At 45.2% G+C, this 24,218-nt stretch overlaps 1 protein-coding gene across 1 annotated transcript in view; it reads left to right on the top strand.

Annotated features, from left to right (window-relative positions):
• Positions 1–23,595, top strand: part of EDARADD (EDAR associated via death domain) — a 64,372-nt gene extending 40,777 nt beyond the window's left edge. Inside the window, exons 5-6 of the mRNA XM_047762269.1 lie at positions 8,402–8,447; positions 22,892–23,595. Of these exons, the coding sequence (XP_047618225.1) occupies positions 8,402–8,447; positions 22,892–23,274 (429 nt within the window). The 3' untranslated portion in view covers positions 23,275–23,595. The remainder of the gene's footprint in view (positions 1–8,401; positions 8,448–22,891) is intronic.
• Positions 23,596–24,218: the final 623 nt, after the last annotated feature.

The following is a 24,218-nucleotide window of genomic DNA, read 5'->3' as shown; positions in this document are numbered from 1 at the left end:
ATTGCTTTAGCAATTCTGGATCTTTTGTGGTTCCATATAAATTTTTGGATTGTTTGTTCTAGTTTTGTGAAAAATGTCATGGGTAATTTGATAGGGATTGCATTGAATCTATAGATTGCTTTGGGTAGTGTGGCCATTTTTATGATATTAATTTTTCCAACCCAGGAGCATGGCATATCTTTCCATTTCTTTGAATCCTCTTTAATTTCCTTGATTAATGTTTTATAGTTTTCAGCATATAAGTCTTTCCCCTTCTTGGTCAGGTTTATTCCCAGGTATTTATTTTTGGGGGGTGCAATTTTAAAAGGTATTGTATTTTTATATTCCTTTTCTAATATTTCATTTTTAGTATACAGAAATACGACCGATTTCTGAATGTTGGTCTTGTATCCTGTTACTTTGCTGAATTCATTGAATGAAACACATTTCTGAAAGCCAGTTTCTGGAATAAAGGCATATCTCCTTTTATTGCCCTTTGCTTTATTATGCTTTGCAGACATTACGGGTTTTTTGTTGGTGGTGGTGGTTTTTGGGTTTTTTTTTTTTTTACAAATTGAAGGCTTAGGGAAAGCCTGCATCCAGTAAGTCTATGGACATTCACTTCGCCTCTCTGTGTCATATTTTGTAACTCTCGCAATATTTCAGATTTATTCATGGTTATCATATGTGTTACGATGACCTGCGAGCAGTGATCTTTGATGTTGCCACTGCAAAGAGTAGGACTTGCTGAAGGCTCAGGTGACAGTTAGCATTTTTTTAGCAATAAAGTGTTTTAAAATTAAGGTAGGTAGGCTGTTTTTTAGACAGAATGCATTTGCACACTTAATGGATTACAGGATAGTGTAAACATTAATATCCACTGGGAAACCAAAAAATTTGTGACTTGCCTTATTGAAATATTTGCTTCATTATGGTGGTCTGGAACCACACCTGCAACATCTCTGAGCTATGCTGTGTACTTTCAAATACATAAATGTGTCCAGTTTTCTATATGTTATCTTCAATAAAAATAAAAATAAATGTAAACAGTTACTACAAGAGTAGTAATTAATTTGCAGAAAAAGAACCAAGAATAAATTACTTTAGAATAACCCAACAGGAGACTCAGAGCCTAGTCCTAATGTTTAGAAGTGGATGGTCAATAAATCTCCAGATTTATTGTATTGTATTATATGTATTCAGAAGATTTACACAGATTCTTGGGAATTCGTACCACTGAAAGGTGTTTGAGTTTTGCTGGCCAAGGGATGGGAGAACATTTGGAACAGTCTAAATCCATGCTGTGGAAGCCCTGTGACCCTGGCACACTCAGGCATTTAAAATCATATTTTCAAAGTCCTTTTTACTAAAATATTTTCATTAAGCAGAGACACCAGGCTTTAGCATTGGTTGTTCTCCTAAAGAAGCTAGTTAAGTAATTCGACTGAACTGGTACCTCAGGTGCATAAGTTGATTGCAAGGGAGGCATTTCTTCTCGGGTTCTTTGGCCATCTTGTGAGTCATTGCCAGCAGGTGGGCAGTGAGAACTTTGGTCTTCGTGATGGTTTCCAGGCAGGCTTAGGCTAGAGTCAGCTTAACCAGCCTGTTGAGTGCTTTCCCACTCACTTGTCCTCCCCTTGGGTGGCAACATTATGATGATAGGACTTGTTATCAGTTAGCCAAGCAGAGACATTTAAAGATGGAGTGGACGGTCTTGAAGAGCATGTTTCCCAGAAGACTGGTACCTAGCCGCTAGGTGCTGGCTAGGACCCTCCCCATCAGCCTGTCAGAATCTTTGGCCCATCAGGCACATGTTCATCTCTGAGTGGAGAGCTTTACCCTGGGGGTCTTCTTGGTCCTGGGCTTGCTGCTGCTTGGAGCCTGGTATGAAGTCACCATGTGTAAGACCCCGGGGGTGACCCTTGTTCAGCACCTGGATCCTTCAGCTCCCTAAGCAGAAATGGGACCTGACTGCTGGGTTATAAACTAACCAGGATGCAAAATTAATGTCACCTGGCCAATTTCCTTCCTACTCATAGAATTCTTGGCAGCAGTTAAGACATCTGCCCAAATCTAAGGTAATTTCCCCGTATTCACAATGGAAAGGTTTTACAAAATGGGGGTTTTCTTTATCCTACTTGAATATATAAAACACTGGTGTTCAACTTTGCGGTTACCTGCAGATTTCCCAAGGATATTAAAAAAAATTAATTGGTAAAATACACAGACAATATTTACCATCTTGACCATTTTTAGGAATATGGTTCAGAGGCATTAAGTACACTCACACTGTTGTGCAACCATCACTACCATGTGTCTCCAGAACCTTTTCATCTTTGCAAACTGAAAGTCTACACCTGTTGAACATTAACTTCCCATTCTATCTCTCCTCACCCCCTGAAAATCATTATTTGATTTTCTGTCTCTTTGAATTTGACTCCTGTAGGTAATTCATATAAATGGATCAAACTGTATTTGTCCTTCTGTGTCTGGCTTATTTCACTCAACATAATGTCTTAAAGGTTCATCTTTGATGTAGCCTGTGTCAGAACTTCCTTCCTTTTTTAAGGCTGAATAGTATTCCACATTTTGTTAATCTATTCATTTGTCAATGGACATTAAGTTTGTTTCCTTTTTCTTTCTTTCTTCTTTCTTTTTTTTTTTTTTTTTTGCTTTTTAGGGCTGCACCCACAACATATGGAGGCTCCCAGGCTAGGGGTCAAATTGGAGCTGCAACTGCCAGCCTACACTACAGCCACAGCAAGATCACATCCAAGCCATGTCTGTGACACCACAGCTCATGACAACGCTGGATCCTTAACCTACTGAGCATGGCCAGGGATCGAACCCACAACCTCATGGTTCCTAGTCAGATTCGTTTCTGCTGCACCACGATGGGAACTCCTCCTTCTCTTTTCTTATCTAGACCTTTTCCTTTTGGCAGACAGACACAGTCATCTCCAAAAACGATTCTCTTCCACAAAACCAACACTTGAACTTCACCCAGAGTTTAAAGGGGTCCCCTGAATAGTGTTTCATCATTTGTGTGGGGTGGTTCTCAGCTCCTCGGCATCTGGAGAAGGAAATGAGCTGACCCAGTAAAGCATCATCTCTCTGGCATATAGTACACACGCAGCGGAAGTCAGCTATCACGAAGTGGGGAAGGAGTGCAGGTGGGAGGGAGGGGCGGGCTGGGGGAGCTGGCTGAGAAAAGGGGAGGCTCATATCTGCTCTGAGGCCCGGGGTTGGGGGGTGGGGGTGGGGGAATCGCTTGGAGGGGAAGGGACAAGCTGCAAAGGAGATGATGAAGGGAATCATTTTAAGCCCCTGTTACATTTCCCCTGCCATCCTGGGTTGCTCACAGGTAAGCCCACTGCCACTCTGACTCTCAACTCTGTCCTCTCTGTTCCTGGATCATTGTTAATAGAGCAAGTGATTGGCCCATTCATTTCCTCAGACCTGGACCCAGCACCCCAGGGATGCCCAGGGCTAGGCTTCTGTGCCCAAGTCATGGGTCCCCAGCCTCCTGGACTCCCGTTCCCAGAGCTATACTCATGTTCAGTTCCACCACCAGGCTCCCTCCTGAGGATTGCTGGTACTCATCCTGGGGGTCACCAAGTGTCATCTGCCTACCTTCCCTATTGGCGTGTCCCGCCCCTCTAATATCTGAGTGGAATCAACCTCCTCTTGGAAATCCCCACCCTCACTGCTTCCAGAACCATTGCAGGACTTGCTGAACCCTCTGTATCCTGTGTCTTATCTGTGAGCTGGACCCCTGCTCCCCTGCCCATCTCAGGCCTCTCCTCAGAGCTGATCTGGTCCTGGAGGCAAGTCCCATGTTGCATGGAGAGGCCACCCTGCAATGATGCTGAGTGCGGTTTAACTGAACTAAGATTTTTAGAACACAGTATCTGAGCTCAGTGCTAGTGATATAAAGACAAATAAGACATGGCCCCACCCTTCCTAGTAAGTGCTGTTAAAAACATCTGCACAGGACCATAGTCCAAGGATAAAGGACAGACCTTGAGGATGAAAAGACACCATCTCTTTGGAAATAGAAGTGAAGGAGAGAATAGGGGATAATACTTTGGTCCAGCCTACATCTTAGGGGCTGGGGGCATGAATGGAAAAGTTTTGGAACTGGACCCAAAAGGGCCTTAATAAGGACAGTTAGAAGGGAAACCAAGAATGACCAAAGAGCAGCAGGGACCCAGCCAAGATCAAACTTGTGACCTCGTGGATGTGTGAGGCTTGTCACTGCTTTTTCCCAGCAACACTCAGCATTTAGAGTCACATAGAATTCATGAAGAGCTAGAGACTGGCAAGGGGCCTGCAGCTGATGGACACATCTGGGGTGTTTTAAACAATACTAAGATGCTCTACAGTGACTAAGGGACAAGAGCCAGGAGAGACCAGAAGAATGGGCTAGGGGTGGAGGCTGCACAAATGGTGACCAAGATGAGGCCAGAGAGCAGGGTCAGAGGGAATGATGGGGGGGAGGGGGTGGGGGTGGTGGGGTGGTAAGGAGAGCCTCAGAGGAACAACAGTCCTTGCCTTGGGCTGGAGAACTCAGAGCCCTGCTGTTTGTCTTCTTTCCTCCCTCCCACTCACCCTCCCTTCTGCAGATATTCTGTGTTATCTGTCTGTCTCAAATGGGTGCTAATCTTTACCATGTCGCATGGGCAAGAGCCTCTGCCTCCTAGTCTAGAGTCTAGAGTGGAAGAGATACTTGAAACCTCCACACCCAGTGTAGCAAGCAGCCTGGCATGCCAGGCACAGGACCCGTGGGAACACCCAGTGTGTAACCCAGACTGGGACTTGGGAGAAGCAGGTGATACCTGAGCCTGGGCCTCAAAGCCGGGAAAAAGTGAAGCAGCTAGAAGGGCTAAGAGAGGGGGTCTCCACGTCCTTACTGCCCACCAGGCAGACGCTGCCAGAACTGCTTTCAGAATTCACTCTTTTCCTCACGAGCCCTTGTCTTCATGTGGCCCTCAGAGCCCTTCTCCATTGGCCTCTCTCATTAACCCCCTTGCCACTGGAATGGAGGTGCTGGTGCTGCTCTAGGTTGTGACCTCACTGCATGCCCCCACCCACCGCCTCCTCTTCTCCCTTGAGCACCTCAGCATCCTTCTCTGCATCTCCTGTTCCGCCTCTCCCGAGGACCCGCTGCGGCTTCCGCTTCTGTGAGACTTCCTCCATCACATCTCAAAACTCTCCTCCATCCAACATGTCCTCTGTCACATCTTCAAAACTTGTTCTTGGTTTTGCCTCCTCTCGCTTGTCTCTGTCTGGCTGTACCCCTGCTGTGGTTGTAGCTTTATCCCCTTCTCTCCAAAGGAGGAGTTTGGGGGGCTCATAGTCCTAGCTTTCAGTCAGTCATGCTTCCCTCCCATCAAAGCGCCTGGCCACCTGTGTCCCTCTATGCCTCCCTGCTGCTGGAAGCTCCAAGGGCGTCCTGCTTCTGGCCAGGGCCCCTTGGTGACTCCCGCTGCCCAAGACCAGCTATCAGGCCTTAGTCCATTTTCCCATCTCCTCTCCCTCTGTTCCTCTCTCACTGCATTTGCTTCAGGCAGAGTGCCCCACAGGGACCTCATGCATTTCCCCTTCCTTCTGTACTCACGTGTCCTCTGGCTAAATGCCCCTTCTTCCCAAGTCCCCACCCACAACAGGGCTCATCTCAGCATCTCCTCTGGGCTTTTTACTTGGAAAAAACCTCTCACCTCTTCCTCCCTATCAGAGTTCACCATCTTCTGCCTTGTGTTCAGTTACTCTTATGCATCTCTATTTCCCTCGTGTGACTGGGCACAGGCCTTGCCGTCAGGGGATCAGCTCCTTTTATCTTTAATGGGTTTCCCCCTGGAGCTTGTAAATATTAGCTACCCAGTAAAGAGGAGCTGAATAAAGATCTCCAATGAGGAAGACCCTGAAAACCACAAAAATAAGTCCTTTCATATTTCACTCTTAGGAAACTAACCTAAAAAGTAGCAGAACAGATCCAAAGCAAGAACAAAGATGGTAGATCTAAATTCTGTCCTTGGAGTTCCCCTCGTGGCGCAGTGGTTAACGAATCCATCTAGGAACCACGAGGTTGCGGGTTCTATCCCTGCCCTTGATCAGTGGGTTAACGGTCCGGCGTTGCTGTGAGCTGTGGTGTAGGTCACAGACGCGGCTCGGATCCCACGTTGCTGTGGCTGTAGCGTAGGCCGGTGGCTACAGCTCCGTTTGGATCCCTAGCCCGGGAAGCTCCATATGCTGTGGGAGCGGCTCAAGAAAAGGCAAAAAGACAAAAAAAAAAAAATTCTGTCCTTATCAACCTTCATGTCAACATCCCTCAGAGTCGATGTCCCACGTCCCTCACTTGCATCAGGGGGACGATTCTAGCTAGACCCAGATTTTGGTAAAATTTTCTCCAGATTATGAGAAATCAAATCAAATACGCTGTATAACATAGTCTCTACTTAAAAGCAAGTGCATGTTGGAGTTCCCGTCGAGGCTCAGTGGTTAACGAATCTGACTAGGAACCATGAGGTTGCGGGTTCGATCCCTGGCCTCGCTCAGTGGGTTAAGGATCCGGCATTGCCATGAGCTATGGTGTAGGTCACAGATGAGGTTTGGGTCTGGCATTGCTGTGGCTGTGGCTTAGGCCGGCAGCTACAGCTCTGATTTGACCCTTAGCCTGGGAACCTCCATATGCCGTGGGAGCGGCCCTAGAAGTGGCAAAAAAGACAAAAAAAAAAAAAAGGCAAGTGCATGTTTTAGCAGGACCTCTTCGTTAGTACTACGAAATCTGTCAAGCTGTAACAGTTGTGTCTCTTGACACCACGGGAAGGTCCTATTTCTGCTTCCTCCTCCGTGCAAGTTTCCAGTTCAGTGAGCAGAACCGTGACAGTGTTGTTAGGGCCGAGCCTGCCCGGTCCTGCCGGAGTGGCACAGATGCGAAAAGGCAGGTCTCCACACGACCCAGCGAATAGTGAATAGTGGCCCTAACATCTCTGAACTTCTGGGTTCACCTTGCAGAAGGAAAACGTCGCAGAGAGGAGTTTTTGTCCTTTCCAAGACTTCCCATAACTCTTAGAAACTGCATGGATGGTGAGCAGGTTGCTTTTTGTTCCAGTAAGGACAGTAGGGAGGGAGGAAAGGGACCCAGACAAAAGCAAATATTTAGATGAGTTGGGGAGGAAAATCTAGCTAGTAAGACATGGGGATGCTTCTTCTGTGTGAGATAAATTGGGCTTGTAATTAGGCAGATGTCTGTCCACTGCTGAGACATGGGAATTTATGAGCTGGGAGCAAGGAGAAAGGCTTCTTAGGAGGTTAAGAGGCAAAGACTGTTTAAGATGCTTGACATCTGGGAGTTCGCACATCTTGAGACGTGAGAATGGAGTGTGTCTTAGGGGGAAGCTAATCTACCAGCCACCTTAATGTACAAATGAGGAATCAGAGGTCAGTGCTGGTAAGGGATGTGCAGCTGGGCCCACATCTGGGGCTTTGGCCCACCTCTAGTGCTGCTTCTGCACTACTGTGGGCAGAGGGGACGCTTCAGCTGCTGAGAGAGATTTTAGTTGCATAAAGATAGAGTTAGCATAAGCAGACTTCTACTGGGGGGTCTCCTCTGCTGACTTCATTGAAAACACCCTCCCCCACACACAAGAAGATCAGGTAAATCCCTTCAGATGGTATATCCTGTGGCTTGGCCTTGGTTGTAAAAACAGAACCTCAGTCAGGCGGGCAGAAACATGATTCCCTCACAAGAGAATTGGTCGTTGCTTCCTAACAGTTTCTCTTTACTGCTTTGTACTATGTACTTAAAAGGATGACAGATACAGGAAAGAATTATGACCTGGACTGACAAACAAGAAGCCCAACATAGAATAGATAGGGAACAAAATCAGAGAACTGGTCCATAATATAATATAAAATAAAATGGTAGCATATTGTGTGCATTTATACAGTTTTTTTTTTTTTTTTAAAGTATAAGGACAGGAGTTCCCTTGTGGCGCAGTGGTTAAGGATCTCGTGTTGTTACTCTGGCGGCTTGGGTCGCTGCTATGGCTCAGGTTTGATCCCTATCCCAGAAATTTCCACATGCTGGGGGCATGGCCAGAATACATACATATGTTACACACATGGACAGTAATTCATTTAGCAAACATTTGCTGAGGACTATGTGCTGGACATCATTCTAACCACTCAGGACTCAGGACGGGGAGCAAATAGACAAGGACTCCTGCCCTCCAGGAGCTTATATTCTAGGAGGAGACACGGTTACTAAACTGCTGTGCTTAAGATCCATCACCCCACCCCACCCCGGTTTTGGTGGAAATTTAACTACATTGGAAAATTGATAACATCTGCAATACACATGGGTATGATTTTACTTAAGATGGCTTTTTGTTCTTTTTTCTTTCTTTCTTTTTTTTAGGGAGAAGAAAATGGCTTTCCAGACAGTACTAGAGATCCCCTTTCAGGTAAATGGTTGACCCTAAAGATATCTGGGTTTCTGGGATAGCTTATGTGGCTAAAATTCAAGATCATTTGAGACAATGTTGATCATTAACTTTTTAAAAAAACTTATTATTGTTATTATTAAAGTATAGTTGACTTACAATGTTTCTTCAAGTTCTGTTGTACAGCAAAGCGACCCGGTCACCCACATTTTCCTGTGCTGTACAGTAGGGTCCCATTGCCCATCCATTAACTTTGAAAAATCTGTATTACGGGCTAGAGAAACTTTCTAACCACATGCCTTCGGGAACTGCAAAAAATCTTACAGGATTTCACAAAAGCCTTCGAAGAGTATGTTCTCTGTCCTGACCCTCCTTTGCCTGTGCTGGGCAGGGCAGGGTCCTCATTTGGGTGGGTTTAGTATCCATCGAGGGTCAGAACCGACCCTCTCCCTTCCTCCCTCCCTCTGAGTTCTGGCTAGTGGGGAACTTTGCCAGGGAAAGGGAACAGTGGGACTTAGGCACACCAGCCAAGGGTGGGAAGGGCCGGCTCAGGTACCTGCTGCCTCCCTTCCCTCTCTGCCTCCTCCAGCACTTTAGGGGGCCCAGAGGGCCCTCCCGACTTTAGACCGAATGCTGATCCCCACTGCTTTCTGCTTTTAGTGTTTAACCAAAAAAATGTCTTTCTTGCCTTGTTTTCCTCCACCTTTTTTTTTTCTTTATCGTAAGATGGAAACTTTGGCAATGTTTAGGTTTCTCATTAATTAATCATGGGCAAAATATGGATTAAGCATGAAAATAAGCTACCAAAATAATAATCAGAGGAAAAAAAGAAACCTCGGCAACATTTAAAAATATTTTTTTAATGTGTATTGAATAACCCAAACCACCAGGGGTTTGTTTCTTTATTTTATTTATTTATTTATTTGTCTTTTGGCCTTTTCTAGGGCCACTCCTGTGGCATATGGAGGTTCCCAGGCTAGAGGGTGAATCGGAGCTGTAGCTGCTGGCCTACGCCAGATCCACAGCAACTCGGGATCTGAGCTGCGTCTGCAACCTACACCACAGCCCACGGCAATGCTGGATCCTTAACCCCCTGAGCAAGGCCAGGGATCGAACCTGCAACCTCATGGTTCCTAGTCAGATTCTTTAACCACTGTGCCACGACGGGAACTCCAGATTTGTTTCTTTTTTTAAGGAAGGATGGGAGAACCCATAAAACCCTTCGGACAATGTCATCAATCCTAGACTGTGCCCAGGTAACCATGCTGAAAATCAGAATGGTCAGTGCATCATTGACTTTTTTTCCCTCTTAGAAATATGATGTTAGCAGCAATTTTATCTCAGGGTGCTAAGATTACAGGTGACTTTTTTTTTTTTCCCACTCAACAGATTTTTATTTATTAAAGACCAAAATTGTGTGCCAGGCTTTCTAAGGAAATCAAGTGGCAAAAGAATGCCTCTGGAAAACAGAAGTTGGGATTATGGTCCCGGTTCAGCCACTGCCCTGCTGTGATTAGAGAAATCATTAAGGGAGAAATTGGGCCATCAGTTTTCATGGGACACCCAATGTCCAGGTCTCATCCAGACACCCAGTGGGACGTACCTTCCTTGGACTACAATCCACGCCTCTAAGAGGCTGGGGCCACCAGCTCATAATGATCTCTCTTGCTCAGATGCTGCAGTGGACACAGGCTCAAATTAGAAGTACATACCTGAATAAGGTAGGGCAGGAGAGTGCATCATTGCATATAAGCAGAGGCAGTTTTAATTTTGTTTTCATTCTCCTATATTTAAAAAAAGTTCTAACATGAGTGGTTATCAGAAAAATCTACCCTCAAAACTTTAATCTCTACTTACAAATGTAGATATAACAAATCATCTGATGTGGGCCAGTACATACAATGCATGCTAAAATAACCAAGGAAATTCCTAAAAGGCTGACTGTGATGAGAACATGAACTTTTTTTTTCCATAGGCTCATCTGCGTTTTTAGATTTTCTGTGACACACACTTATTTCTTTTCTAATTAAAAAAGTAAAATATACATTTAAACTTTTTAAAGACTAGTACCCTGCACTTGGATATGAAATGTCAGCTAAAATGAGAATGAATCAAGTAAGTTGTTTAGAAATATCTACAAATCCTTCAAAGACTCTTATGAGGTAAGGTCATTATTAATTAATAGATTCACTTTAATCAAATTTAGGGTTGTCTCCAAAAAATTTTACCTACATTTAAAGGAAATGGAAGACCTTCAAAGACAAACTTTGCAGTGAGAGCAGGTAGTGTTACTGAGAGCAGAAATTGTGCTGTGGGAATTAACATCTTCACTGCTCAACATGATGCTTTGCCCAGAGGAGTGTTCGATGTTTGGTTGGGTTTGGGTTTGTTTGTTTGTTTGTTTGTTTTCATAAACAAGCAAGTGAGAAACACTGACCTAATGGCTTTGCACTTGGAAGAATGGTCACAAGCAGATCCTCCTATTTCCCCTTTGAATGAGAAGAGCAACCTAAGAAATAGTTACTGTTTTACTTACAAACGCTGATTTAGCATTCGCCGTATACCAGGCCTTTTCCTAAGCACTTTGCAGACATACTTAGGAAAAAAAGTGTTCATGACCACTCTGTAGTTTCAATTGTTTTCTTCACTGTGTGGATGCCACAGAAGCAGCACTGTGGCTGGGGCTGGTGCTGGGTCACGTGGCTGGCGCCCAGTCACAGAGGTCGTTAAGTAGGATTCAAGCCCCAGCCCTGGCCTGAATCCCCCCCACCCCACCCCACCCCCGCTGGCCACCACCCCAGGTTGCCTCTCTATTGGTCAGATGCCTGTCCTGTGAGGCACACTTGGAATGCTTGAGTGTCACACACAGGGCAAAGGTCAGGCTTCCAGCTCTCTCAGAGTCTTCAGCCAGGACCAAGCCAAAATCCAGCCCCACCCTGCAGAGTCAGTCTCTGAGCTGCTTTTCCCAGAAGCTTGCTACTTTCCTCGGATCAGGCCCTTGGTGAGCCTTAACTCAGAACCTGGCTTGTATTTAATTCTTGCCATTTGAAAACCTTGGTTATCTGTGATCCAGTTTATAGCTGGTTAAAATATGCCTTGTGCGGAGGAGGGAGGGCTGTAGGACAGAAGGAGGGATTAGACCAGAGTGAGAAATGACAGCTGACAGTTTGTAATCAAAGAAAGAATAAGAATACCGTTCAGGATCAGCAACCTCTGGAAAAGCAAAGCCTGTGGAACTGTTGAATAAAGAAACCCCCTCCCCTGGGGGGTGGGGGAGGCAGAGCTGGAGAAAGAAGATATTCCTAATAGGACCCTGAATTAAAACAACAGCAATAACAACAAAAACAACAAAACCCCAAAACAAATGATGTTTGGTTTACCCTGTTAAAAGAGATATTCAAGTTTTACAATGCTTTCATGCAATTTTTCAGAATGAAAACGTTCGGGTATTAAAGGAATAAGGCTCAGTTATTAAAAAAGAAAGCAAACTCCCAAATTGGAGAATTAAAAGCCTCTTAGTGGTGGTATTTATCACATGGACCGTGGTCCCTCCTCCCCACCTGTTCTCCGCAGTCGCCGGTTTTTCAGTAATGACTTTCTAATGACCTTGTAGAATTCTGCACTTGCCTAATCTAAACCTAATACAGCTTAGAAGTGTATGTAAAAGAGGATTTTCGGTTTTTTTTTCAAATTAGGTCTACGAAGCGACACTTAATAGGTCGTGTCACATAATTTCAGATTTCAGATTCATATAAAATTCTATGCTGAGTTTCATCCTGGGTCCTTTCTTACGTGTGTTTCTTCTCTTTCGTTCTTTCTTTTTTTTTTTAATGCGCTGTTTATACTCCAATTTCAGTGACAGAATTGAGGCCCGGCATGATTTGCTGGCCAAGATTTATCCAGTGTGTTAGACTCCCTAGTGCTGCTGCCAACTTGATATCTTCTTAAAAGGATGTTCTAGAGAGAGAAAATGGAATCATATTGTTTTTCCCTTGGTTAAGAGATCAAACGCCCACCCAAAGCCCTTGGGTCGGTTTCTCAGTAGATAAAAATAATTCTTCATCATTTTCCAGCTCAGAGCGAGTAACTCCCTCTGATGAGTAATGTGTGTATTCACCCCAATGATTTATCAAAGCCATAAACTGGCATTTTGAATATGTTTATTTCCAACCACATTGGAAACCACACACAGGAAATAAGGCATGAATTTGTGCCCTTAATAAACATAATTGCAGAAGTAGTTGACTCTCCTTTGACACTTACTGGTATTTAACAAATCTGGTTATTTATGGACACCTGGGAGAGAGAGATTTTATTTCAGAACCACAGTATTTTGCTGTTGGTGAAGTTGCCAATATGAAATGTGTACTGTTTCATTGTTTGCACTAACTCAAGACCTAGTTATCGTGGGGTCATTATTCTAAATGATGGAGAGCCAGCAGTGGTACTGAGCACATTGCAAGGAAACACCCGTGTGATAATAGCGCTCGAAAAGCCAGGGTGTGCAAGACAAAACAGCACCTCCCCTGCGGGGAGGCATATTAAGTCAATCTGTGATCCACTGCCAACATCCCCACGGGAGCTGTTTTCCAGGCTCAGCCAGTCAGGACCCTTGTGAGTCCTGCATCTGGTTCCAATGCACAATTAACTGTTAATTGACCAGCATTTTACAACCTGCCAGCTGCAAACTCAAGCATTAGACTCCGAGTCATTGAGCATGAACCTTTTCTTTGTTTTAAACAACAGAGACGTACCTCATAGATGAACCCGCTTGAGTTCTGAACTCTTCTTGAAGGCGTGATGCGTAATGTGTGCAAGAGAGATAGAGAGAGAGAGGGAGAGAGAGAGGATGGAGAGTAGGGGGAGAGAGGCCAAAAAAGCCCCCTGGGAAAATCCATTCTTCTGTTTATGAGCATGGGGAAGATGTCTCTCCACAGACTCTGCAGTCACCGAACAGACATGGTCTCTTTGGAAGGGATGTGGCTGTCATTCCAAAAGGCACTGCAGGCCCTTCTGACTAAGAACTTACCCAGTAGATGTCTTTAAGACAATGATTTTCAACCCTGTCTGCCCAGGGATTAGAATTTTTAGGAGAGCTTTAAAAAATTCCCATGTCCACCCCACCCCCACCCACCCCCACCCCCCACCCCCCACCCCACCAAACCAATGAAATAAGGATCTCGGTGGGTGGGGCCAAACATTAGGAGTTTTGTAAATCTCTGTGGGAGGGCAGGGGAAGGGGGGTGGGGTGGAAGAGTTCCATTTGGGGGCCAAGGTTGAGAACTACTGCTCTTGGTTATGGTTCCTTATCTGCAGCTACTCAATCTCTGTTGCGTGCTTACCAGGCTTTCCTGGAGGATCTTGTTTAATTCTCCAACAACTTCATGAAATAGGCATCACTGTCCCTGTACAGAGCAGGAGGCTGTGGCCTCAGCAAGCTCAGTGACCTGTCCCTCCCAGTTGCACACCTGCGTGATGGCAGCTTGCATCAACACTTGGCATGCTTCTGAAGCCCACGTGGGTAACCTTTGTGGGACAGTGTACCCCTTCTCCATAGCAACCAGGAATCTTTCTTCTGCATCATGTATACTCAGTTTCCGTTCATCTGGAAATTTCTAGGTAGCTCTTTCTAGACTGCCCAGAGTTTTTTCATTTTGACTGTTTCTCTGTGTCACCTTCTTCCTTCACTTGATTTACTCAAAAATATTGAGTGCGTGCTCTGTGCCTGGAATGAAGTGGGGACATCCGAGTCCCTGTCCTTTTGGAGCTTATGCTAGTTGAGAGTGATGGATAGTAAACACCAATGTGTGATGACATATGGTGGTGGGTGCCTTGAGGAAAATAAGTGAGTACAGTGAATTTTTCCTGCAGGGAAAGGATGCTGCTTTAAGGTGCACCAAGGTCTAAATAATGCAAAGGAGCCCGCCGTGTAGAGCTCTGAGGAGGGAGGCCTCCAGGGGGAAGAGCCAGTGGGTGCAAAGGTCCTGAGGCATCACTGAGCCTAGTGTTTTGGGGACAAGTGTGGGCAGTGAAGCACCATAGAGAAGAGGATGAGCTGGGAGGTGTCAGCAGAGACCAGACAGCATGGGGATTCTTTTCTTCCCAGACTGCTTTAAAAAAGCAGATATAAAACCTAACGTCTTTAAATAACATTTATACAAGACTTGACAAATGTGCTTTCACATCATTTATCTCATTTAATTCATGAGATACAGAAGTTATTATTATCTCCATTTGATAGATGGGGAATCTGCAATCCACAGATGTTAAATGCCACGAGCAGGCAAGCTCCAGAAGTCGGAGCACTGGCATTTGAAGAGTCCCATCTGATACAGATCCAGAACCGGGTGATCGGGATGTCAAGGACTCAGTGCAGGGGTGGTTATCCGTGAGGCATTTGATAAACAGCAGTTACTGGGATGGTGGAAACCCCTGAGAAGTTGGGCCCTTCCTCCTGTGATAAATTCTTCCTTAGTTTAAGCCAGTCCTCAAACAAAACTGACCAAGGGCAAGTTCTTCCACTGTTTTGGCTTCTAAACTAAGAAGTCATCCTAAGTTAATGCTGTGATCCATTCTTGCTCTACATTGATGGAAGGACACATGAAGGGTCAAAATGTGGCAAGCAAGGAGCCGACTTGTTAGAGCATCTAGGCAAATTTTTATACACAATTAACTCCTCATTTCTAAATAACACTCTCCTTTCCTCCTCCCAATCAAGAATCAATCCATCTTTTTGTATTTAAAGACCAATTCTGGGAGGTCCCATCATGGTGCAGTGGAAACGAATCCGACTAGGAACCATGAGGTTGAGGGTTCGATCCCTGGCCTTGCTCAGGGGGTTAAGGATCTGGCGTTGCCATGAGCTGTGGTGTAGTTTAAAGATGTGGCTCACATCCTTCATTGCTGTGGCTGTGGTGTAGGCTGGCAGCTACAGCTCTGATTAGACCCCTAGCCTGGGAACCTCCATATGCCAAGGGTGCAGCCCTAAAAAGACAAATAAAGTAAAATAAAATAAAAAATAAAAAGACCTTCTGTCCTGTTTTTATTCTCTCTTTAGGTCCTAAAATTCATCAAACAGTAATAACAGCTTATTCATTCATTTAGTGAACAATTTCTGAGTTTCTGTACAGCAACCCTGTGCTTGCCACTGAAAAGCATCAAATAATGATCCCCTTTCCCCCTATTTCTTAATTATCTCCATTTTATTTTATTTTTAAATTATTTTTATTTTTTCCATTACAGTTGATTTAGTGTTCTGTCAATTTCTGTTGTACAGCGAAATGACCCAGACATACATACATACATATATATATATATATATATATATATATATATATATATATATTCTTTTTCTCACATTCTCCTCTATCATATTCTATCGCAAGTGACTGGATATAGTTACCCGTGCTATTCAGCAGGATCTCATTGCTTATCCATTTCATATGCAATAGTTTGCATCTATTAACCCCAAACTCCCAGTCCATCCCATTCCCTCCTCCTCCCCCTCGGCAACCACAAGTCTGTTCTCCAAGTCCACGTGTTTCTTTTCTGTGGAAAGGTTCCTTTGTGCCATATATTAGATTCCAGATATAAGTGATATCATATGGTATTTGTCTTTCTCTTTCTGACTTCCCCTATTTCTGGTGAAAACTTCTTTGGTCCTAAGTCTGTCTCCCCACAATTGTTTCTTCCCCAAGGCATCACCCAGTCTGACCTTTCATGTACTCTTATGTGATAGTGTTCACAGCAGGGCAGGACAAAGTGTATTTCATAGGAAAAGAAATATGTTTATCTGCTTAAGTCCTCAGGGAGCTAATTACAGTTTATGATTCTAAAAGGCAACTTTAAATTCATGACTGTTGGCAGTCTGTGTAGATTCCAGTTTGGTAAATGGCTTAGCCTGCATGCCATTGAAAATACTAAAGGAAAAAAAATCCATGGATTTTTGGCACACTATGTATATTAAAACAAACTGGTAAATGGTCAGTGTAGCTGTTGAAAGAAATAGAAGCTTAAAGGAGTTTCATGGAAACTTTACTGGTGTTTTCATTCCTTTTTTTTTTTTTGTCGTCTATTTGCCTTTTCTAGGGCCGCTTACCACGGCATATGGAGGTTCCCAGGCTAGGGGTCGAATCGGAGCTGTAGCCGCTGGCCTACGCCAGAGCCACAGCAACCCAGAATCTGAGCCGCGTCTGCGACCTACACCACAGCTCACAGCAACGCCGGATCCTTAACCCATTGAGGGAGGTCAGGGATCGAACCCACAACCTCATGGTTCCTAGTCGGATTCGTTAACCACTGTGCCACAACAGTAACTCCTCATTCCCCTTCTTGACTAAAGTAGAAAACACTGCCAAACCCTGAACCTTTTGGAGGTAATACAGGGCAGACCTTCGGACACCAATACATGTAATTCTGGACTTAGTGGTTAAATCCTACTTTATTTTTCTGTGATATTTAAGAAATATTTATAAGTATCCAATAAACACAGTAACTATAGAAAATTAGGAAATATCCATTGTTTGGGATTTTTTTTTAACTGTGCCTGTGGCATATGACGTAGACTAGGGATCACACCTGTGCCACTGCAGTGACCCAAGCAGTGACAACACCAGATCCTTAACCTGCTGAGCCACCAGGGAGCTCCAGGAAATATCCATTGTTAACATTTTTGTTATGCACATGCCCAGATTCTTTTCTATGCCTGTGAATTTGTTTATGCTTTATGTGGATATGAATGACTGAATTACTTCTTTTACAAAAACTGAATTATGCATATCCTTTAGTAAACCACTTTCTTTTCCACTTGACAGAATATTATTATTTTGCCCCACCTTTAAATAAGGGCAAAGAAAGTTGCACAACTTCTCTTATTTCCCTCTTGTACCGCAAAACTGCTTTCAACATTAGAAAGTTCTCCTTTTAAAGAATTAAACTTCTGTCCCATCATGTAGCAAAAGTCTTACTTCTTTATTCACCATTACTAATGGAGCTGAAGAATAACTCCCACTGTATTACATAGAAATATAATTCCACATTTTAAAACTCTAAGATGTGGAACCCACCGCAGAAGGATATGGGTCTGTTCTCAGGGCGTTTGAGGTATAATGAGCAAAAACAACAATAAAACCAGACAGAGTATCTCACTGCAAGGCAGAGTCAGGAGTGCAAGCAAAATGATGGGATTCTGGGTAAGAGAGCCTTCTAGGCAGGAGCTGAAAGACTTCTTGGGAGGCCTATATCTGGGATGAGATTTATAGAATGGACGAAGTTTGGTAGCTGCAGGGAAGTTCAGTTAGAGGAAGGTCCGTGAAAGGGAAAGAATCAGAAAACTGATTGGAGAGAAAACACCAAAAAAGGCCTGGAGGAAATCTATCCATTTCCACCAATGCAATTGACAAAGATTCTTGAAGCGCATACTTGGTGCTGACAAAGGTGAGAGGAGATAAGCACCATTACTACACTCCAGCTGGAGTGTAAACTGGTCCAGCTTTGATTTCTGGAAAGCAGTTTGGGGTCTATGCACTGATGGCCTTAAAATGCTCATACTTTGTTTTCAAGGACTGCAAAATAGGCAGAAATATAGGCAAATAATTATGATAATCGTAATGTCTACCAAAACCAGATAAGCATAAATTGGAGAAAAAAAAAGATTTGAAAAGGCTCTCCAGAGGAGGTAGGTGTTCCAATTGGGCTTGAGTGTCTCGGTTTGCCCAGCAGAGAAGGTGAGGGAAGGAGAGCTCCAGGCCGAATGATGTACCTTGAGCAGCGACACAGGCTGAGCCCTTGGGGGCCATAATGAATGCTTTATGGTCCCTTGAGAAGTTTGCATAGAAACAGCTGTCAGAGTGAAAGTCTACCCGGTATCTTAAAAGGCTTGGTCAGAGTTTACTCTGTACATGTATCCTGGTGTTGGTCAAAGTGTTTGAGCTTTGAAATGATGTGATTCGATCTGCAAGGTAGAAGAGGGTTTCAGAGTAGGATTTCCAAAAGTTGGTGTTGTCACTTGAATATCTTGTGCAAAATGCTGATTTTATGGTCTGGGATGAGGTATGGGCATCTGTATTTTTGAAAAGCAGTCCCCGGGATTCTGATGATAATGTTCCCAAGATAACAAAGCACACGTAAGAAATGATGGTTTGGCATGCAGTTCCAAACTCTATTAACAACAGGGCCATATTTTGTGACAGATCTGATCGGATGTATAGAATTACATCTTGGTAATCAAATGTATAGAATTAAACAATGTAAAAACTTAAAAAATGCCCATACCCTGTGGCCTAATTCCATTACTGGTGAGATGATTAAAGATGTGGCCCAAAATTTTAATAGAAGGGTCTGCATCGAATTGTTACTTAGTCATGAGCATGTGGGAAAACCCTACTGTGCAAGTTTATACAAAATTTCTAATTGTATATAATTTTAAAATATTCTACCCTGGGCTTATATTATATGGTTTTCTAAGTTCAATTAAACTTTGAAAAAGAAAATACAGGTGGTCTATTCAGAGAATTGAGTCACCCCGCTTTTCTGGAGCCCAGATTATATTCAGGGTAGTCATGGGAAATAGAAGAGTGGCATGAAGAGGAGTTCCCTCGGTGGTACAGTAGTTAATGAATCCGACTAGGAACCATGAGGTTGTGGGTTCGATCCCTGGCCTCGCTCAGTGGGTTAAGGATCCGGCATTGCCATGAGCTGTGGTGTAGGTCGCAGACGCTGCTTGGATCCTGAGTTGCTGTGGCTGTGGCCAGTGGCTACAGCTCCGATTGGACCCCTAGCCTGGGAACCTCCATATGCCGCGGGAGCGGTCCTAGAAAAAGACAAAAAAGAAAAAAGAAGAGTGGCATGAAGAGCTTCAAAGGAGGCTGTGACCCTGATAACTGGTTGGATGGAGAGAAAAAAGCCTGTAAGGATGCTGGGAAACTGCGGGTGCAAAGAGGGGAACTGAGGTGCTTTGGGTGCATAGGGGGAGAAATGCAAGGTCTGCTTCAGGTCCTTTGAGTTGAAGTTGTCATCTGGACACCAGGAGGAGCCTTTCAGCAGTCTGTTCTGGTGCTCAGCTGAGCAGGCAGGGCTGACCATTCATTCATTCATTCACACAGCACATGTGGGCACAGCATTTACCACATGCCAAGGGCTGTGCTGGGTCCTGCCGTTGCTGAAAGAAAGGGTCATCCATTCTAACAGGAGGGCTCTGTAGAAGTTGTTGGGAGTGGAAAAGATGACCAAAGGGATGGGGGGGGCACATGGACAGGAAAAGCTTCAGGCTGAGAACAGGACGAGAGCACGCCCCCCTATAACTCCTAAGGACTCGGCCATGAGGCCTTGTCAGGCAGACAAGGGAAGGGCCATGGCCCAGACACGGTAGGATGTGCCTGAGGAGGTGTGGGGCGTGGCTGTCAGAAGGAACCTGCAGGAAAACACAGCCTTCAGTGCAATAGACAGTGTCTGAAGTGGCAAAAGGGTCCTGGGCCCAGTTCCAGAGGCAGCTGAATCCACAGGGAGCTGGTGTGATGAGGACATCAGCAGCAGCAGGAGGACTGGGTGATGCTCAAAGTCAGGTGGGGATTTGCTTCTCTGGATTTTTCTACTGCATCGGAACTGGACTCTGCAGTTGGGGTGCAGGGACGTTTGTTCAGTCTCTAGGGTTTGGCAAGAACTAGGCTGGGTCAGATGCCACTCAAAGCCAAAGAAGATGAACATTAAGAACCTGACGAGGCAGGAGTTCCCTGATGCCCTAGCGATTAGGGATCCAGTGTTGTCACTACAGCAACTCTGGTTACTGCTCTGGCTTGGGTTCAGTTCCTGGTATGGGGATTTCTGCATGCCTCAGGTACATAAAAAAAAAAAAAAAGCATTGGAGGCAACAGATTTTGATTTCTCCTTCTAGAAGTTTAACTGTGAATAAAAAAAGTAAGAGAAAGTGACTTCAGTGAATTATGAAATCAAAAAAGGGCACTTTGAGATTTTTTTTTTTTTTTTTTGGCCGCACCTGGGAAGTTCCTGGGCCAGGGATCAAACCCGCACCACAGCAATAACCTGAGCCACAGAAGTGACAATGCCAGATCCTTAACCACTAGGCCACCAGGGAACTCCAGAGAGTCTCATTTTTTTATGGTGGAGGAGCGCTGTATGTATTTGTAGACAAAGGAAAGAGACTCCGTAGAGATGGGTGGCTGGAGATGAGGGAACAGAAAGGAGCTATTTGATGAACCAAATCGGGGGGAAGGTAGGCAGGGCTGGGCTCAAAGACCTAAGACAAGTTTGGCAAGGAGGAAGGACACTCCATGATAAGTCTTCTCTGTGCTAAATCATGTATTTGTTCATAGAACACATTGTTTTAGTTTTCATAGAAATAACTAAAGAAACAGCACTAGAGAAAGGAAAATAGAACCCGAATCCCACCACCTTAACCACGGTGGTTATGGTTATTTTTGTACATCTACTTCCGTAGGAGTATTCAGTTTTCCCGCAGTTTTAATCAGAGGATATGCATTCTTTACGTCTTGTGCTTTTCACTTAACAGCACAAACATTTTTCTAGGTTGCTCTGCCGTCTTCATAATTACTTAAATAATATTCCATCAAGTAGTATAATAATTTATTTCACTAGTCCCCTTTGATTTTTAAGGTTTTTTTTTTTAATGGAGAACATGAATACGACTGTGATAAAAATGTTCATATATACACATATGTTAGATGACCTCCTTAGCGTGGATTCTCAGAAGGTATATTAACAGGTCAAAGAGTATGAGCACAATTTCCATGGCTCTTATTATCTTTTCATTTGAACGTGGTGCCTCAAAATTGCTGGTTCTCACTCTCCCAATCACCAAAGTGACTCCCTTTTTTTCAAAATTCTTTACATTCTAAGTGGGGACGTCTGCTGCTCAGTGCAGAAAAGGTCATCATAGGAGTTCCCGTCACGGCGCAGTGGGAACAAACCTGACTCGGGTTCAATTACAGGCTGCACTCAGTGGGTTGGGGATCCAGCGTTGCCATGAGCTGTGGTGTAGGTCACAGACGTGGCTCGGATCCTGCATTGCTGTGGCTGTGCTGTAGGCCGGCAGCTGCAGCTCCGATTCGACCCCTAGGCTGGGAACCTCCATATGCTGCAGGTGCAGCCCTAAAAAGAAAAAGGCATCCTAGCCTCCCAGAAGTTTCCAAGCCAGTGATCACCAACACAGTCTTTGGCTGTTAAAGTTCCTGGTCAGGGGAGCCAGGAGGTCCAATGCTATTGCAGAATCTAGGTCGCTGGGGTTACCATGCTATACAGACTCAGCTGTAGTATAACTTGTTTGCCTCTTCCCTGCTAATCTCTTACCTCTGACCTACTCACTGCTTACCTACCAACTTCATCCTCCTGCTAACATGTCTCCAAGTACTACATCGAGGCCCAAGATGGCTGATGGGGAAGGGAGCCCTCCTTCCACACTGGAGCTGCTCTTCTAGGCAAGGCTGAGCCCAAGCCACCTGCTGGCCCAGCCCAGCTCACACACCTCAGGGCGCTGGCTCCACTTCAAAGGCAGCCCCACTAGGTGAGGAAAACACAGATAAAGGCAAAGTGATGATAAGATGGCCCTAAATTTAAAAAGTAAGTGTTCTGGCATTATCAGTTATCACTCATTTTCAAATACACATATGGAGTGGAGTGGATATTCCAGTTTTTAGGGTGTGTATTTTTTTTTTTTAAGAGACCCTTCAAAGACTTGTGCAAATCCTTTACACCCTAACAGGCTGCGCTTGGCATTAAAAAACTGTCAGGGCTGACTTGTGACTTGGAAGGGGTAAAGGTTGAGGTGCGGGTAAGGATGCATGGCTTTCTCATGGGACGGTGGTGTCTGACACCCTCCCCGCTGCCTGGCCATCTGCCCCCGGAGCCCTCGTTCTGGCAGCAGTTTCACAGTCTCACATCCCCACAGCATAGGACATAGAGTCTCAGAAAGGAAGGAAAACTGGCTTTGTAAAATCTGGCCACGGCTTTCAGCAAAGCAACTGCCCTTGGCTATCAAGAACAGGACATTGTGGCTCAGCAGTAGCAAACCCAACTAGTATCCGTGAGAGCGCCCGTTTGATCCCTGGCCCCGCCCAATCGGTTAAGGATCTGACGTTGCCGTGAGCTGCAGTGTAGGTCGCAGATGTAGCTCGGATCTGGCGCTGCTGTGGCTGTGATATAGGTCGGCGGCTACAGCTCCAATTTGACCCCTAGCCTGGGAACCTGCATATGCCGCAGTGTGGGCAAAACAGGGCAAGAACAGCATGTTATTGGTGCATATGTAGAAATGAATATTGCGTGCAGTCCTCTGTGAGATACCCACCGACACTGACGCTGCTTACCCTTCAGCGGGAAAGTAAAGGATGGAAGAGATGAACACACACACACATACACACACACACACACACACACACACACACACGTCTTGGGCCTGTTGCTGACACAGTGGGCTGTGTCCTTTGTTCCTGCAGATCTAAGCAAGGACGAGCCCTGCACCGAGAAGTGTACCTGTTCCTCCTGCTCGCTCCGGGCCCCCACCATCAGCGACTTGCTCAACGACCAGGACTTACTAGACGTGATCAGGATAAAGCTGGATCCCTGTCACCCGACGGTCAAAAACTGGAGGAATTTTGCAAGCAAGTGGGGCATGCCCTACGATGAACTGTGCTTCCTGGAGCAGCGGCCGCAGAGCCCCACCCTGGAGTTCCTGCTCCGGAACAGCCAGAGGACGGTGGGCCAGCTCATGGAGCTCTGCAGGCTCTACCACAGGGCCGACGTGGAGAAGGTCCTGCGCAGGTGGGTGGACGAGGAGTGGCCCAAGAGGGGCCGTGGAGACCACCCCCGGAACGTCTAGACCCCAGCTCCTTCTTGGTGGCCTCCCTGGACTTTGAAACAAGCCCAGGTTAAGGAGTGACTCGAATCTGTTCTTTTTTAAGTTTAGGGTGAGCATGTGGAACAGTGGGCCTTGGTTTTCCCCACACCTGGTGCTTTTGTGGAGGGATGGGGTGTGTTCTGGGTGGCGGATTTTCCTTTAGTGTTGCACATCTGTTTTAATTTAATATTTGAATCTGAAACTGGGGACAGTGTGTGGTAGGCTCCTTATAGGGACCAGGGCTAAAGCTGCCGTCACTTGGATTCATGCCGGGGTGAAAATAAAAGTTTCCTCTCAATTAAATCCTGAAGATTGCCGTCGGAGCTAAGATTGTGGATGGCCTCAACCAGTCACCATCCACAAGATCCTTTATGATCCATGACCCTCCCACTGGCTTAGAAGAAAGCAACAGAAAGAAGTTACCCTTTCGTCTGTTACTTTTTTGGCTGTAAAGGACTAGGTGGATTCACAAGCTGTTGGCATTGTGTGGCAATACCCTCCAGAACACGTGTGCCGTCCTCCTTATGCAAACCCTTGTGTAAGCTGTGCACCGGCAGAGATGTCTGCTCGAGTGTTTTGGAAAGAAATATGAAAACCGATGGATGTTGGGAGGAGAGTCAGGGATTTCGCAGGGTCGTGGGGACCACGGTGGGGGGAGGTGATGGAGGACACAGAAGGCTCTTTTGGTACCCACTGCTTTTAAAAAATTAATGTGCACTTTTACATCTTTTTATATCAGGCCAAGTGTTTCATCCCAAGAGGAGGCTCGGTTCAGAAAGAAATAGAAATCACCTGGCCGGTGGGTGAACTGTAACTCCCTCTGGTACCCACTACCCCAGCTTAAAACAGAGCCCTGTAACACCACACGACCCTTTACCCAAGACTCAGAAATCTTTTAATGGTGATGCTAGGAGGAAAGCTATGCA

This window comes from Phacochoerus africanus, chromosome 15, assembly GCF_016906955.1.
Source record: "Phacochoerus africanus isolate WHEZ1 chromosome 15, ROS_Pafr_v1, whole genome shotgun sequence".
In the NCBI taxonomy this organism is placed as follows: Eukaryota; Metazoa; Chordata; class Mammalia; order Artiodactyla; family Suidae; genus Phacochoerus; species Phacochoerus africanus.
The sequence above is the reverse complement of the archived record's forward strand: the minus strand, read 5'-3'. Positions and strand labels throughout refer to the sequence as shown.